This window comes from Talpa occidentalis, unplaced genomic scaffold (genome assembly GCF_014898055.3).
Source record: "Talpa occidentalis isolate TD23 unplaced genomic scaffold, MPIMG_talOcc4v2.1 talOcc4.8, whole genome shotgun sequence".
NCBI classification, from domain to species: domain Eukaryota; kingdom Metazoa; phylum Chordata; class Mammalia; order Eulipotyphla; family Talpidae; genus Talpa; species Talpa occidentalis.
The window spans coordinates 3,800,343-3,813,225 of record NW_023605194.1 but is presented as its reverse complement, the minus strand read 5'-3'; the positions used below and the strand labels follow the sequence as shown (position 1 = coordinate 3,813,225).

The window sequence follows — 12,883 nt, the reverse complement described above, 5'->3', positions numbered from 1 at the left end:
GGACCAGGACCGGGCTGCAGCAGGCCACGTCTGGCGGCGGGGGGCAGGCCTGCCGCACAAATGCCATTTCCACACAGGCTGGCAGCTCTGGGGAAGCCGCGCTCCTGCCTGGCCCGACGCATCGCCTCGGGGGGCGAAGGGGGGTGGGGACGCGAAACGACGCAGGGAATGTGCTAGGAGGAAAACGGCTGCTCCGGGATCGATCACTCGACAGAGATATTTATTTCCTGGCAGCCTTCCGAGGCAGCTTCCTCGGCACCGGGCGCGCTGCCACGCGGAGGAAACCAGAATCCATACTCCCGGGTCTGCAGCCCCAGCGCCCACGGCAGGCTGCGAGCCCCGCTCCCCAGGACCCCGCGCCCGCCCCGCAGCAGCGCGAGGTGGAGCCGCAAAATCAACAGGAAAAGAGGAGAAGAGGGGGTTCTGCAGGCCCGCCCCCAAGACCTTTCCAGGACTTCAACCGGGAGGCTCCGTGATGATGGCCGAACCCTCCCGTCGCCTAGCAACACATAATTAAGGAATATGTTTTCAGATCCGCTTTGCAAGCCCGGCCATTATCAGATGAAATTACTGGAGCAACAAATGTCATTGCCATGCAAATTAGTTGGTTGCAAAGAAAGTATGTTGGACGGGGGGAGAAGGCGCAGGCCTTTGGAGAAATGCTCTGACTTTTCTCCTGCCGCACATTAACACAAGTCAAAGAAATTGCACAAGCAGACTTAAAAAAAGAAGAGATCCACTCAGGAGACAGAACCAGAACCCACAGCGAGACCAGAGAACGCCACCGCCCGGGTGCCTTGGGGTTAACCAGGGAAAGGACAACGGACGTTCGGGTCAGCTAGTGCCCAGGGACCCCCAGCTCCCCCGCCTGCACCCCCGGGGCCACGGCAGGCTCCCAGGACCCGCCGCAGCCGGTGATGGGCTCTGAAAAAACCCACGGCTTGTTTTTCCCAAGATTTCCACCTCGCCGCCTCTACCCCACGGCACTAATTATGAAAAAAAAAAAAAAAAAAAAAAAAGATTCTGTTTTCTGAATTACGTTGGGGAACAACAGAGAGAAAAAAACAAAAGGCAAAACGGATCCGCAGCTGACCTATCAGGAAAAGATCCCGGAGTGAAAATTTAAAAATCCTGCGTGTCTGACCAGACCCGCGCCCTCTGCAGCACACCCCGAGCCCGGGGGGACACCGCCCCCCAGGACCGTCCCAGGCAGGGCCAGCGGGGATCCCGCTACGAAGGCGGCGCCCCGGCACACAGGTGCGGACCCTGCCCCCACTCTGCTCTGCACAGGGACCCTCGGGGGCGCCCCCACGCGGGAGGCCGTCTCAGGGCGCAGTGGCAGGAGCGCAGGAGAGGCCTCGGGGGGTCCCCCTGCCCCACGGCTGGAGAGAACACAGGCCTCGGCCCCGGGGGTCCCTGTCTGCTCCGAGTGATTCCTGGGTTTACCCCAGAACGGTTGTGCTTCATCACCACAAAGGGGAACCCACAAATCTAGTGAAGACCAAGTAGTAACGGGGGTGGCAGCGCCGCCCCAGTGGGTCAGCCGGAACCGCAGGCCGCTGTTCCCCAAGAGAACCAGTCATCTGGCAGGCCGGGAGCCGCCAGGCGCCCCGTTCCGTGGGGCGTGCACGTGCCGTCGGTGTGGCCCTGGGCGCCGGCTGGGCGCGAGGGAGCAGACACCAGGGCCCCCCGTCCCCCCGTCCCGTGCGCGGCCCCGCCCCGCCAGCCCGCCCCGCCCGAGCCAGGGACGGCGGGGAGGGGCGTACTTGGTTCCGGAGCGAGCATGGTGGACACGATGATGGGGGCCCCCGTCCTCCGGGCCACCTTCTGGTAGGACGAGGGAGGCGTGTGGAGGTTCTGGCTGGCCGGCAGCAGGGGGGACGGCTCCATGGGGCCCCCGGGCTTCCGGAGGAGCTGGGGGCTGCCGTGGGGGCTGGGCAGGGGACACGCGGCCACGCTGCGCCCCCGCTTCAGCAGCTCCATGGGCACCGTGTAGGCTGTGGAGTAGGCGGTCCTGGGGCCAGGGTTCGTCAAGGCCACCCCGGCTGGGGCGGGGTACGCGGGGCCCAGCCGAGTGGTCAGGGCACAGGGCGTGGGAGAGCTGTACCCAGGGCCGGAGGGCAAGTGCGGGGCTGGGGCGCCCACTCCTGGAGCGGAGTAGGTGGCCGTCTCTAGGAGGTGCTGGGTTGGCGCACTGGAGGGGCGGCGCCCCAGGTCTCCAGCTCGGGGGGCCGCTGCCTGCGGGGCCCCCACAGGCTGGGGCGGGTGGGCCGAGGCACCCAGAGCAGACAGGGCCCCCTGGAGGTCGCTTCGGTGGCTGAAGCTGCTGGAGCGAGCCCGGGGCGCGGACCCACCCTGGCCCTGCCTCCGCTGCTGCAACTCGGCCCTGCAGCTGCTGGCCAGGTGGCCCAGGACGCGGGCCTGGCCCAGGTTGGGAGCCACACACTTGATGTCCGCCTCTTCCATGGTGGCCAGGATGGCCGGGGAGTCGAAGCCTTGCTGCAGCAGGGCCAGCAGCGTGGCCTCCGCCACACCCTCGGCCCGCAGGAGGGCCAGGAACTCGGGCTGCATGCTCCTCTTGTCACCCGGGCCCTGCACGGCGGCCAGGTCCACCTCGAAATTCTCATAGGCCCCCTTGGGGGGGCTGCTCTCCGGGGCAGGCCCGTAGCCTCGACTCAGCGATCCTGGGGGTGCCCCTGTGCTGTCCTCAGAGGCGGCAGCTGCACCAGGGTCCACGACCAGGCACGTGGGGGCTGCCTGTCTGGCGGGATCCAGAGGCTGCAGGCCCACCTCGTCGTAGACCTGGCCGGGGGTGTAGGCGGGTGCCTCTGCCCTGTGCCTGCCGCCGGGCAGCTCCCCGGCATAGCGTGCCGGCAACGGGGCCCAGCTCTGCGTCCGCTGTCCCAGGGGGCTCGCTTTACCTCCATCGTCCCAGTACAGGGGGCCGGTGTCCGGCAGGGCAGGCATCCGGCTTGGCACTGGGCCCCAGGTCATCCTGCTGCCCGGCATGCCATAGCTGGGCACTGGCCGGCCTGGCACTGGGCCCCCGGGGGGGCGCGGCTCTCTGGGCACCCTGGTGGCTCCGGCCGGCTCGCAGTAGTAATCCCGCTGCAGCAGGGCGCCCCGGGCAGACATCACGGCCTGGCTGCTGTCGTGAAGGGTAAAGTCGGGAGCGGAAGTCTTCCTTCCCGCGGCAGCCCCCCAGGGGAGGCAGGGCTGGGCGGCGGCCCGCAGCCCGGGGCCCGGGGGATCATACCAAGGCCCCTCTCCGTCCATCAGAGAGCTCCTCCTCCCCGCCGGCCGCGGCGCCTCGGCCAGCGCCCAGGGGCCCTCGTGCCCCCCGGCGGCATCCCAGCTCTGGGAGCGGCCGGCACCGAGCTGCCTGCCGCTGGGGATCGGCATGGGCAGGACAATGGCGGCGGCGGGGCTCGGAGGACGCCTCCCGCGATCAGTCTTCAGTCGCACTCGGCAGCCCGGCCCGGCTGTGCGGCGGATCCTCCCGGCCAGCAGGAAGAACCAACGGTGGGGGGCCGGGGGGGGGGGGGTTTCTATTTCAAAGTGCGGCCTAAATTATTAATCCTCCGAAACCTTAGTAGACAAAACACAACACTCACGGTAACTTTGCCGCCCTCGCCCGCGGCGGCCGAGGTCTCTTCCTTGCGGCTCGGCCCCAGAAAGGAAGCCGCGCTCCAGCCCCCTCTCCGGCTGGGAGCTCACATGGACCTGGGCTCTCCAGGCGTGCGGATTAGGAGCTAAATAAAACCCCGAAAGCTTTTGTTCCATGTGACATCTCGTTATGCTGATGGAGCGGCTGCGGCTCCAGCCAGGCCTCCCCGCGGCAGCAGGAGCCTGGCGACCGGCCCCCGTCCTGACGGGCCCCGTCCTCACCGGGTCCTGGGGGATGAGCCCGGCCACCCCCGCCCCCGCCCCCTGTGCCGAAAAGTGACAGAAGGGAAATAGAAAAAGGCCGCTTTAATGTCAGTTCGATCTTAATCCATCCCGATGAAATGTTAATCCATTGCACACGGCTGAGAACACGAGAACAAATTAAATGTGAACAGGCAGGCAGGATAAAGAGGAAAAAAAAATCTCGGGCAGGGTTCTAGAACCCGCGGGCGCCCTGAGGGAGGCCCAGGCCTCCGGCCGGAAGCCGCGCCAGCCCTGCGATCTGCGAGACGCCTTTGGTGAGGAACCAGACGCGCGTCATCACTCAAGTCCAAATGGATTCTTTGTGCTTTATCAGAAAACACAGGTCCCTTCCAGCTGCCAGGGAAAACCGCACAAAAACCAACCGGTGTAACCTGGAGTCTGTCACTGGAAGCCTGCAGCGGCGGCCGGAGACTGACCCTGGACACTAGCAGCAGGAGCAGGACGGCGGCTGCGGCTGCAGAGCCTCGTCCCCGGGTACGCAGAGGAGGAGACCCGGGTCCCGGCAGGTCCTGGGGACAACGCACGGTCCTTCGGGTGAGGGCTTGACAAGGCCCACTAGGGACCTCGGGTGCAGCAATGCTCAGACAGCGGCCCCTCAGCCCGAGGAACACCCCACCGGAGGCCAGGGTCTCCCGGCACACAAGGATGGCAGCCGCGGGTGGGCCTCTGAGCACGACACAAATGTGCAGTCGCCAGCCTCACGCACAGTCTCTCCGTTTTTAAGATTCCATTGGAATAAAAAGAAATAATTTTTTTGATGGGAGAAATACTTAAGATTTACATGAAGGGCCTGGCTGGGCGGCTCCCGCGTCCTGATCGACACCTGCCGGCCTCAGCCGCCAGTCCTGTTGAGCAACCCGGCAGCTGCCCAGAGTGCTCCAGCCCAGGCCAGGGCCCTGGAGGACGGCTGAAGACGCAGGACACAGCCCCAGGCCCCCATTTCTGGGAAAATGTCCTGGTAGGTGGTGAAGCAACTTAAATCTGCCCTCCTCCACCCCAACTTCCAAGGTTACAGGGAAGGGAAAAGTTTTCTAGAACGATGCAATTTCTCCAGAAGCAGGGCCTGCCAGCGCGCGTCTGCAACTCCCCTGGCATCACGGCCACGGGGCCCGGCGCAGGAGACGGACCTGGCCACACCAGCGCGAGAAGGCCTCACAGCAGAAACAGCGGGGTCTGGTTACAGCTGGCTGGCCCCTGGGCTGCTGAGAGTGGCGGGCTGGGGGCCAGGCGGGCGTCTCAGGGGTGCCCCTTCAGAGATGCAGGGCTTGGTGCCGCTAGCCAGATGGCCCTGGCCCACCGCGCCTGCCACCTCCCTCTTCCAGTCTTTTTTGGCCAAAAGGGTCCTTCCAGGACTCCCCATGGGGGTTCAACAGCTGGCCGCTCCCTGGACAGGCTGGCCAGGTTCCTCGGGGCGGGCTGCCCACGCCTGCCAGCACATCTGTTGACTGTCCGGCCAAGGGCCACCCCAGATGCTGGGGACAGGCCAGGGCGACAGGGTGCGGGCCCCTGAAGCCAATGCCCCATTTGCCCAGAATCCCCAGCTGACCCGGGTGACTCCACCTGGTGCTGAAAGGGGCCTTTTTAAATGGAACAGCTGTTGTCCCACGTCCCCGGCCCTGTCCCCGGCCCTGTCCGTCTTCCATTATGTCACTTACAAAACAATCTATTTGAGCATCAGAAAGCAACTGCTCCACGCCCTCAAAACGGGGTGTCCTGGGCTCCTCTCAGAGCTGGGGTGCCCCTTCCAGCCTTGAGCAAATGAATGACCACACCCCGGATCTCCTTCCTTCGTATCACATGCTGGTGGCAACACTGCGAGACCGGACACACCGCGCGGGGTGGGCCGAGAGTCTCCACTCCGTCTTTCTGCAGGGCCGGCTCTGGGGGACGCCCCCTCTGTTCATGCTCTTGGTTTCAGTTCGAATTCTCCAACACAAACAGGACCACGTAAAGACTGTCCACCCAAGAGGGCTAAGAAACCAGAATCGGGGTTCTGACAGGCACCGGAGGTGCAGGGCTAGGGAGGGGCCCCATTCCACCCGGTGCCAAACCCTTCTGCTTGGCAGCCACCCACACTCACGCAGCCTCAGCTCTGCAATATTGTGACAGATGTTTTCCCGTGTTAGGTAAAAACACCTGTAACTGGACTCACATTTTCCTAAACATTCCAGCATTAAAAAAAAAATTTTTTTTTATCTTTTAGCACATTGCCGTCTTTTAGAAAGTGCTGCTTCTCTGAACGTCTTGTGTTGACTAAGAAAGTGTGGCAGGACCCTGTTCTGGGCCTCTCAGACCTGACCGTCTAATCCTGCAGGAAACACTCCAGAAAAGCCACCGGGTTGGAATGTCACGTTCGCCAATCCACACTCAGTCGATCCACGTTCTCATGGATGAACCCGAGAAGAAGGTGACTGCGGAGTGAATGGCAGGGATGCCCCAGAGCAAACCCACAACTGGAGACCTGCACTGGAGCGGCGAAAATTGAGGGGGACGGCTGGGGAGCCCCTCATGGAGCAGCCCTAGGCAGAACACCAGCAAGGCTGCACGGGCTGCCACGGGGGCTGGGAACCGTAAGGCTGGCCTGAGGGTGGTGTGGGGCCGGCCGGCTTTGCAGTGCTGCCAGGCCAGCTTTGCCCACCAGGGCCCTGGGACTTCGAGGTCACGGCAGCTCTGTGAGTGAAGGGGTAATATCCCTTCCTCCTCCCCCACCAATGCTCCACACCCCCTGTGCCCTGAATCCCAGGATGAAGCCACTGCCAACCTCTACCATGTCAGGGGCACTGCCTGGATCACACGTTTTCAGGCTGCCACAAGGCGCGCACAGGCCCAGGATACACCGCTTCTGACCTTGAAATGCACCCACAGCCGCAGGGGCTGTGCTCCTGTCCGGAGTTGGGGGATGACAATCACACCCCCCCAGTGTCTTTCCTGCCTCCCCCAGTGCTCCTGCCAGAGCGACTGGCTTGGGGAGCATGCAGCGCGCATGGCAGGGTCTAAGTATAAAGGGGTGATTTGCAGAATCGTCCAGGCATCATTTCAGTCACCAAAAGCTTGACGTGGCTCCAAACACCCTTGGGTGCACACAGCGGGGTCCCCATCTCTGAGCTCAAGCCCACCCTTGCCAGCAGACACGGCCCAGCACTCCTGTCACTCAAGATTTAGTCATTGTCAGTGAAAACAAAGACTCACACGCTGCCCCCGACTCAGCGTCTTGACTGGATGCAAAAACACAAGAGCCGAGTTAAGAAAATTAGGTCTGATTCCCACGTGTTATGGGGCTAAAACCAAAATCAGAACAACCCCCAAAAGCCCTTTTCCTTTTATTGCAAATTTTTTAACACGCCCATGAGGCAGAAAGTGAGAGCTGGGTCCTCGCTGGGAGGCAGGGCCTGGGGAGCCCGGGGACAGAACCCCGGGGCGGCTGGCGGGGCGGCCACCTCCTTGCCTGCACACCCGAGAACAGCTCTTCCTGCCAGGTCTCAGCGTCCCTGTGGCCCCAGGTCACCCGGAGGTTGCCATGGCCCCCTCACACACCAGTCTTACGTCTCCCGATCTGTACTGAGCTAAGAATATTCCAGAAGTCCTTCATCTCCCTTGGTTCAAGATGCCCCAGTCACTGCCATCACCAGGCTCCAGTGCAAACAGCGTCCTCCCGAAGAGTCCTACGCTCACCCTGTCACTTGGTCCTGGTCCCTGGCAAGGTGAGAGGAACACCATCCAAATAAGCCGGGAACACACCGTCTCCAGGCAGCCCTCCCTCCGGACACGTCCTCCTCCGTATTTAGCCTGGGGGCTGCGACGTGACTGGTCAAGCCCGACACTGTCGGGGGCACAGGACTTGGGGTGACAGCCCTTCCCCGCCACCAGGCGTCTTAGCCATGACCCTGGCCTTGAACCCCGCCCACTTGCAGGGCCCCGCGTGCAGTGGGCTGAGCCCAGGCAGGGAGGGTGCCAGGCTGGGCCCCCGCATGCGGCCCTGCACTGTGCCACCAGACCAACGGGCAGGTGTGAGGGCGAAGGGACAGCGCTCGGGCATGGCTGAGTCCTCCACGGCACTTGGGACCGAAGCTATTGCAGGCTCCAGCCCCAGTGGGGAGCAGGAGACACGGCAAGGGAAGAGGGAGGCGCGGCACCCAAGTGTGCAGGACACTAGGGCCCACAGGGCCACCCCCGGAGACGGCACCCAGGACCTGCACCCAGGACCCAGCTGGGCTGGATGGGCCCGAGTCCACCCAGAGCCTCATAAGACGCGGTGAGATGGACCGAGAGTGGCCAGTGAGCGACGGCGCTCTCGTCCCCAGCAGGTCACACGCAGGGCAGACACGGGGCGAGAAGCTGGCCACCACCTGGGGGGCCTGACTTCAGTTACCCCAAATTCCTGTAATCAAGGTGAGTGTGTCCGAATCTGCGTGGGGCTCCCCAGGAGGGCACTGTCCCCAGGGACCCCCCGGGAAGGGGCCAGGCCAGCAGTGTGGCGCCCTGGTTCCCGGGTGGCATTTGCTGTGCCGAGAGTGTCACCCAGAGGGAGCCCCAGGAGCCAGGTGGGCGGGCTGGCTTTAGGCCCATGGGGGACTGTGATTCCCCAGCACAACCGGGTGCCCCGCTGTGCTGGGGGGTGGCTACGAAAGCAGCGTCTCCAAACCAGGTGTAGACAGCATCGAAGCCCCGAATTCCAGCCAGTGACCACACAACACCCCAACCCCAGAGTGGACACGGAGCAGAGACCTGGCAAGGCTGAGGGTTTAGAGACGGCGTCAAGTGCAGGCCCTCGGCACCCCGCTCGCGGACACGCACGTCCCCACTCCGGGGAGCAAGGACAGAATTTACGCAACTCGAGCCCCAGCCGTGCCCCTCCCCTGGATGTGGGGGTGTCTCTGCTGGGGGTGTCTCTTCAGACCGTGGCCAGGAGGCAGCCACAGCTCTGGATCCCTTGCCAGCAACTCCCGTGAAGCTGCCGCTCGACCTCCTTCCTCCCTGGCGATCCCTCACAATACTGTCACCCCCGATTCCACGGCGGCGTTTTAAGTCGCGTCTGGCTGACTATTGTATATTTACATAGCTAATGTAATTATCGCTAATCACATAATTGCTGGAAATGTGCATAATTGCTTGATCCCAACTTATAATTATAATGTATAGCAACATTACAAATCCCATTTTAAAAATTCACATTTTGGGGTGAAAACACTGATTGGAAGCGATGGTGGACGGCCTCGCGATGACCAGCCTCCGCTGTCTTTGAAAAAAGCTGCCCCACAGAGCATACAAACACAAGACGGAACGAGGCCAGCCCGGCGCCGGGGGCGCCCTCCCGGGGGACAGGAGGGCCGGCCCGTCCACGCCGGGGCGCCCTGGGTGTGAGGGAGCCGGGAAGGCTGCCCTCTGGGAGCCCCCAGGCCCCGCGGGGAGCACTCGCTGGCCCCCGGCCCCCACCTCCACCACCGTGATAGACATCTGACTCCTCGGACCGTCTCCCACCCGGAATGGACTCATGGGGCGCCTCATCCCCAAGGACAGTGGCGGCGGCTGTTTCCTTCGCTGCCTGCGGGGGTGTCTTGTCCTGGACTTTTCTCATCCTCCTTGGGGACCGAGTCCACAGGAGCCTTCGTCTTGAACAGACCCGGCCAGTCTCTCCCCTTCCTTGAGGACACCCCGGAGAGGACAAAGGTTGAACTTCATCGCTTATTTAAAAGGGGGTTCCTATCACCCCCCCTTCTTTCCTGCAGAGGGAAGGAAACAGTCCCGAGTTGCTCTGTCACGCGGATCAGGCCCCTCCCTCGTGGACGGGAATCTGAACAAGCGAAGCCAAATGAAGTATCTACTTTTTTTCGGATTACGTTGTCCAGAGCCCCCGGAAAGGATGGCGCCGGCGGTTTACCCCGCCGGGACCCCCGGCAGGACACCCTAACACGGGCCATCGGCCAAGCTGCTGTGCTGGACGCCGCGCCCAGGCCAGAGGCGCAGTGGGCGGCCCATGGCCAGCAAGTGTCGGGGGCAACTCCAAGGAGTCTGCTGCCCCGATGCGGGGCCACGGCCGGGCTGGTGCAATTCCCAGGCATGGGGGGGGGGGGGTCGGTTCTGCCAGCCAGCTGAGCAGGGTGGGGGGGGGGGGAGAGACCAAGCCATACACCCAGCATGGGCGGGGCCTGGCTCTGCTCCAGAATAGTTCCCTCACGCCAGCACCCCAGGGTGCTGGGGTTCAGGCGCCGAGAAGCAGGGGACGAGTGAGAGGCATCCAAACAGAAGAGCCGCTTTAAAAAACCACCACTTGCCTTTCGCGTCCACGTGACTGGGGGAGCCCTAAGCCCGGGGCTGCCGTGAAAGCTACACTGTGTGGACCCCGCGCCCCCCAGTGGTGAAGCAGCCCCGGTCAGATCTCGGGCAAGGACAGCATCTCCGGCCGCCACCTCCAGGCCATGGAGACCAGGGCGGGGGTGGGCGCAAGGGGCCTGGAGCGGGGCTGGGGGGCAGGTGGAGCTGGGCGCCGCGACTGCGGGGCTGACCTCGGGTCCCACCGGGCGGCTCGGCCGCAGCAGAGAGGGGCGGCCAGGAGGGGGTGGGGAGCAGGCGGGCCCTGGGGAACCTCGGGCTCCGGGGCGGGGATCCCACAGCCAGGGGTCGGCACTGGGGTGGCGCGGCAGGGGAGGAAGCGGGCAGGAAGCGGGAGGCTCAAGTGACAGAGAAACTTCTGCTCTAAACAACGGGTGGACTCTGCGAGCGTCCCCTTGGGTGGAGTCCAGAGAACGGCCAAGGGCTTTGGCCCATCGGGTTTCTACGGCCTGAGGAAAACAGTCCGGCTGCGACTCTCGGGGCTGCTCTTCACTCGCTAAACCCGGGCGGTGTCAGGCCCGACCCCGCCATTCCTGCTGGTACCTAGAGGGTGAGCCCCAGGGCTTCCTAGGCCGGGAAGGCGGCACCCTGGCACGCTGCCCCCCACCAGGGTCAGTGTAACAGCCCCCTGCCCCCCAAAAACATCAAGACTGGGGGGCCTGCTACAACCCACGGAGGCCCAGCTCTTCCTACACACGGCCGCGGAACCTCCAGAAGGCCGGGATGTTTTAGACGAAGAGACAGGACAGCTGGGCACAGTCCGCCTGCCCGCAACGGGCTTCTTACTCGGCAAACGGGCACAGAAGCCCGCACAGCTCAAGGCAGGCACTTTGAGGGGGATGTGGCTGTGCACCCGTCAGACAGGGTGCACGGGGCTCAGGTCCTGGGGCCACGCCGGAAGGGACCCTAAAGAGGCACAAGCCACAGGACTTAGGAGCAAACTCCCACCTACACCTTTCAGAAGGCTCTAGAAAAACCCATCCGTCCTGTGCCCACCCACTCACGCTCACACTCCCCTCTCCGCACGCCTGCAGACAGCCCAGTGAGGACAGACAATGCACCCGAGGGGCTGTGGCGCCCGCTGTGTGGATCTACGGACCTTTTTGTAGATTCCAAAAGTTCAATGCATATTTTGGGGAAAAAAACATCCTTAAACCCCCAACTCCTGACATGGGATCTAAGGGGACAGTCACTCAGTAGAACACACCTCAGCTCTGAGGAGGACAGAGCCCCCGAGTGCGGCTGGGAGGTGCGGATTTCCGCCCTGGAGTCAGGGGACCAGCCCGAATGCACACCAGGTGGGGTGGGGCAGCAACAGACCTGCGTCCCGTGAGCAGAGCCCCCCGACCAGGGCCCCCCAAACCAGGTGCAAGCTCTGCTCTGCCCAGGGGAGGACAGTGCTTCACCGAAAGCTCTGCGTTTGTCCCCGGCTTTCCATTAGGTTTTAATTACGTTTATTTTTCTTTTCAATGAATAAAACACTTGCAGACATTTTCAGAGATACCAGGGAATAGCACACATCGCCAGGGCAACGCTGGGCTCTTCGGGAGTATCTGGGAAGCCATCTTGGAAGGATCTTATTAATTTGAAACAGACAAGGCCCAGAAACTTCAGAAAGTCAAAAGATGGTCCTAATCTACCGGGCATCTTTCATATGCAAATCGGCCGGGGCCTGCAAGCCCAGGCCCTCGACCCCCACCCCTGCCCAGGAGCTGGGCTAGAGGAGCACAGGCCCCCTGCGACCTAGGCCCTGAGATGGTGAGGGCGCGGTCCGCCCGGGGACAGGGGAGCCGGCCAGCAGGTCCCGGGTTCCAGGGCAGCACCCCCCGGCTCGGACAAACCGCCCAGCCCGCTGGCTCTTACCTTCGCAAATCCTGTCCAATCGCTGTCGCTTGACTTTGTGCTTATCCACAAGGGCCATTCTTTATGGAACTTTGCAACTCTGATTCAAAAGGCAAAGCGGTCCTCTAAGAACTTAGGGGAACTCGCAGGAGTCTGCGGGCATTACGCCACTATGAACCCTGAAACAAGGAGAAAAGAATCCTTACTCTCTGGAGACCCGGGACAGGACAACAGGTCACGGGGCGTTGCTGCCACTTCCTACCACGGGGCCTGTGGCGGGGGTCTCGCTGCCTTCCGGGGAAGGAGCTGCCAAGCCCCCCAGCACCCACCTCCTGCCCTCCACGTTGGAGCAGGAAGCCAGCGAACGGCCAGAGACAATTGTCATTCGTGTCTGAAAGCAGAACGGCAGCATCTGGGTCCTCTGCTTTTGACTTCTGGGCTGCAGCACCGGCGGCCAAGCACCTCAACCGCGATCTTTGTTCTGAGGTGCCAGAGACCGGGCGACGGCCAGCGGGCCAGCCCTTTGTTTCTGTGACCACCGAGGGGGGCAGAGCAACAAGGGGGAAGCTGGAAGACCGAGCTGGACCACCGGGGGAGCCGCCCCAAGCCCATTTGCACTAAGACGCAGACCGCCAGTCGCAGCCAGGTGGTCAGCCGATGCCAACATCGCCCCATGGGGTCCGGAGCCCAGCCAGGGCCCAGCGCAAGGGGGCAGAAGTCATGCACACGCACCACCAGGGTTGCCACAGGCTGGCGCCCAGCAGAGCAGCAGGCAAGCCGG

At 63.2% G+C, this 12,883-nt stretch overlaps 1 protein-coding gene across 2 annotated transcripts in view; it reads right to left on the bottom strand.

The window, feature by feature from the left end:
* The window catches only part of CTBP2 (C-terminal binding protein 2), a 75,205-nt gene that overhangs the window by 14,984 nt on the left and 47,338 nt on the right, over window positions 1-12,883 (bottom strand). Inside the window, exon 2 of one of the 2 annotated variants that reach the window (XM_037497534.2) lies at window positions 12,124-12,281. In XM_037497534.2, coding sequence (XP_037353431.1) covers window positions 12,124-12,181 — 58 coding nt within the window. In that variant the 5' untranslated portion in view covers window positions 12,182-12,281. Of the gene's footprint in view, window positions 1-1,766; window positions 3,403-12,123; window positions 12,282-12,883 lie in introns of those variants that run through there. The other variant, XM_037497532.2, reaches the window with a different exon arrangement.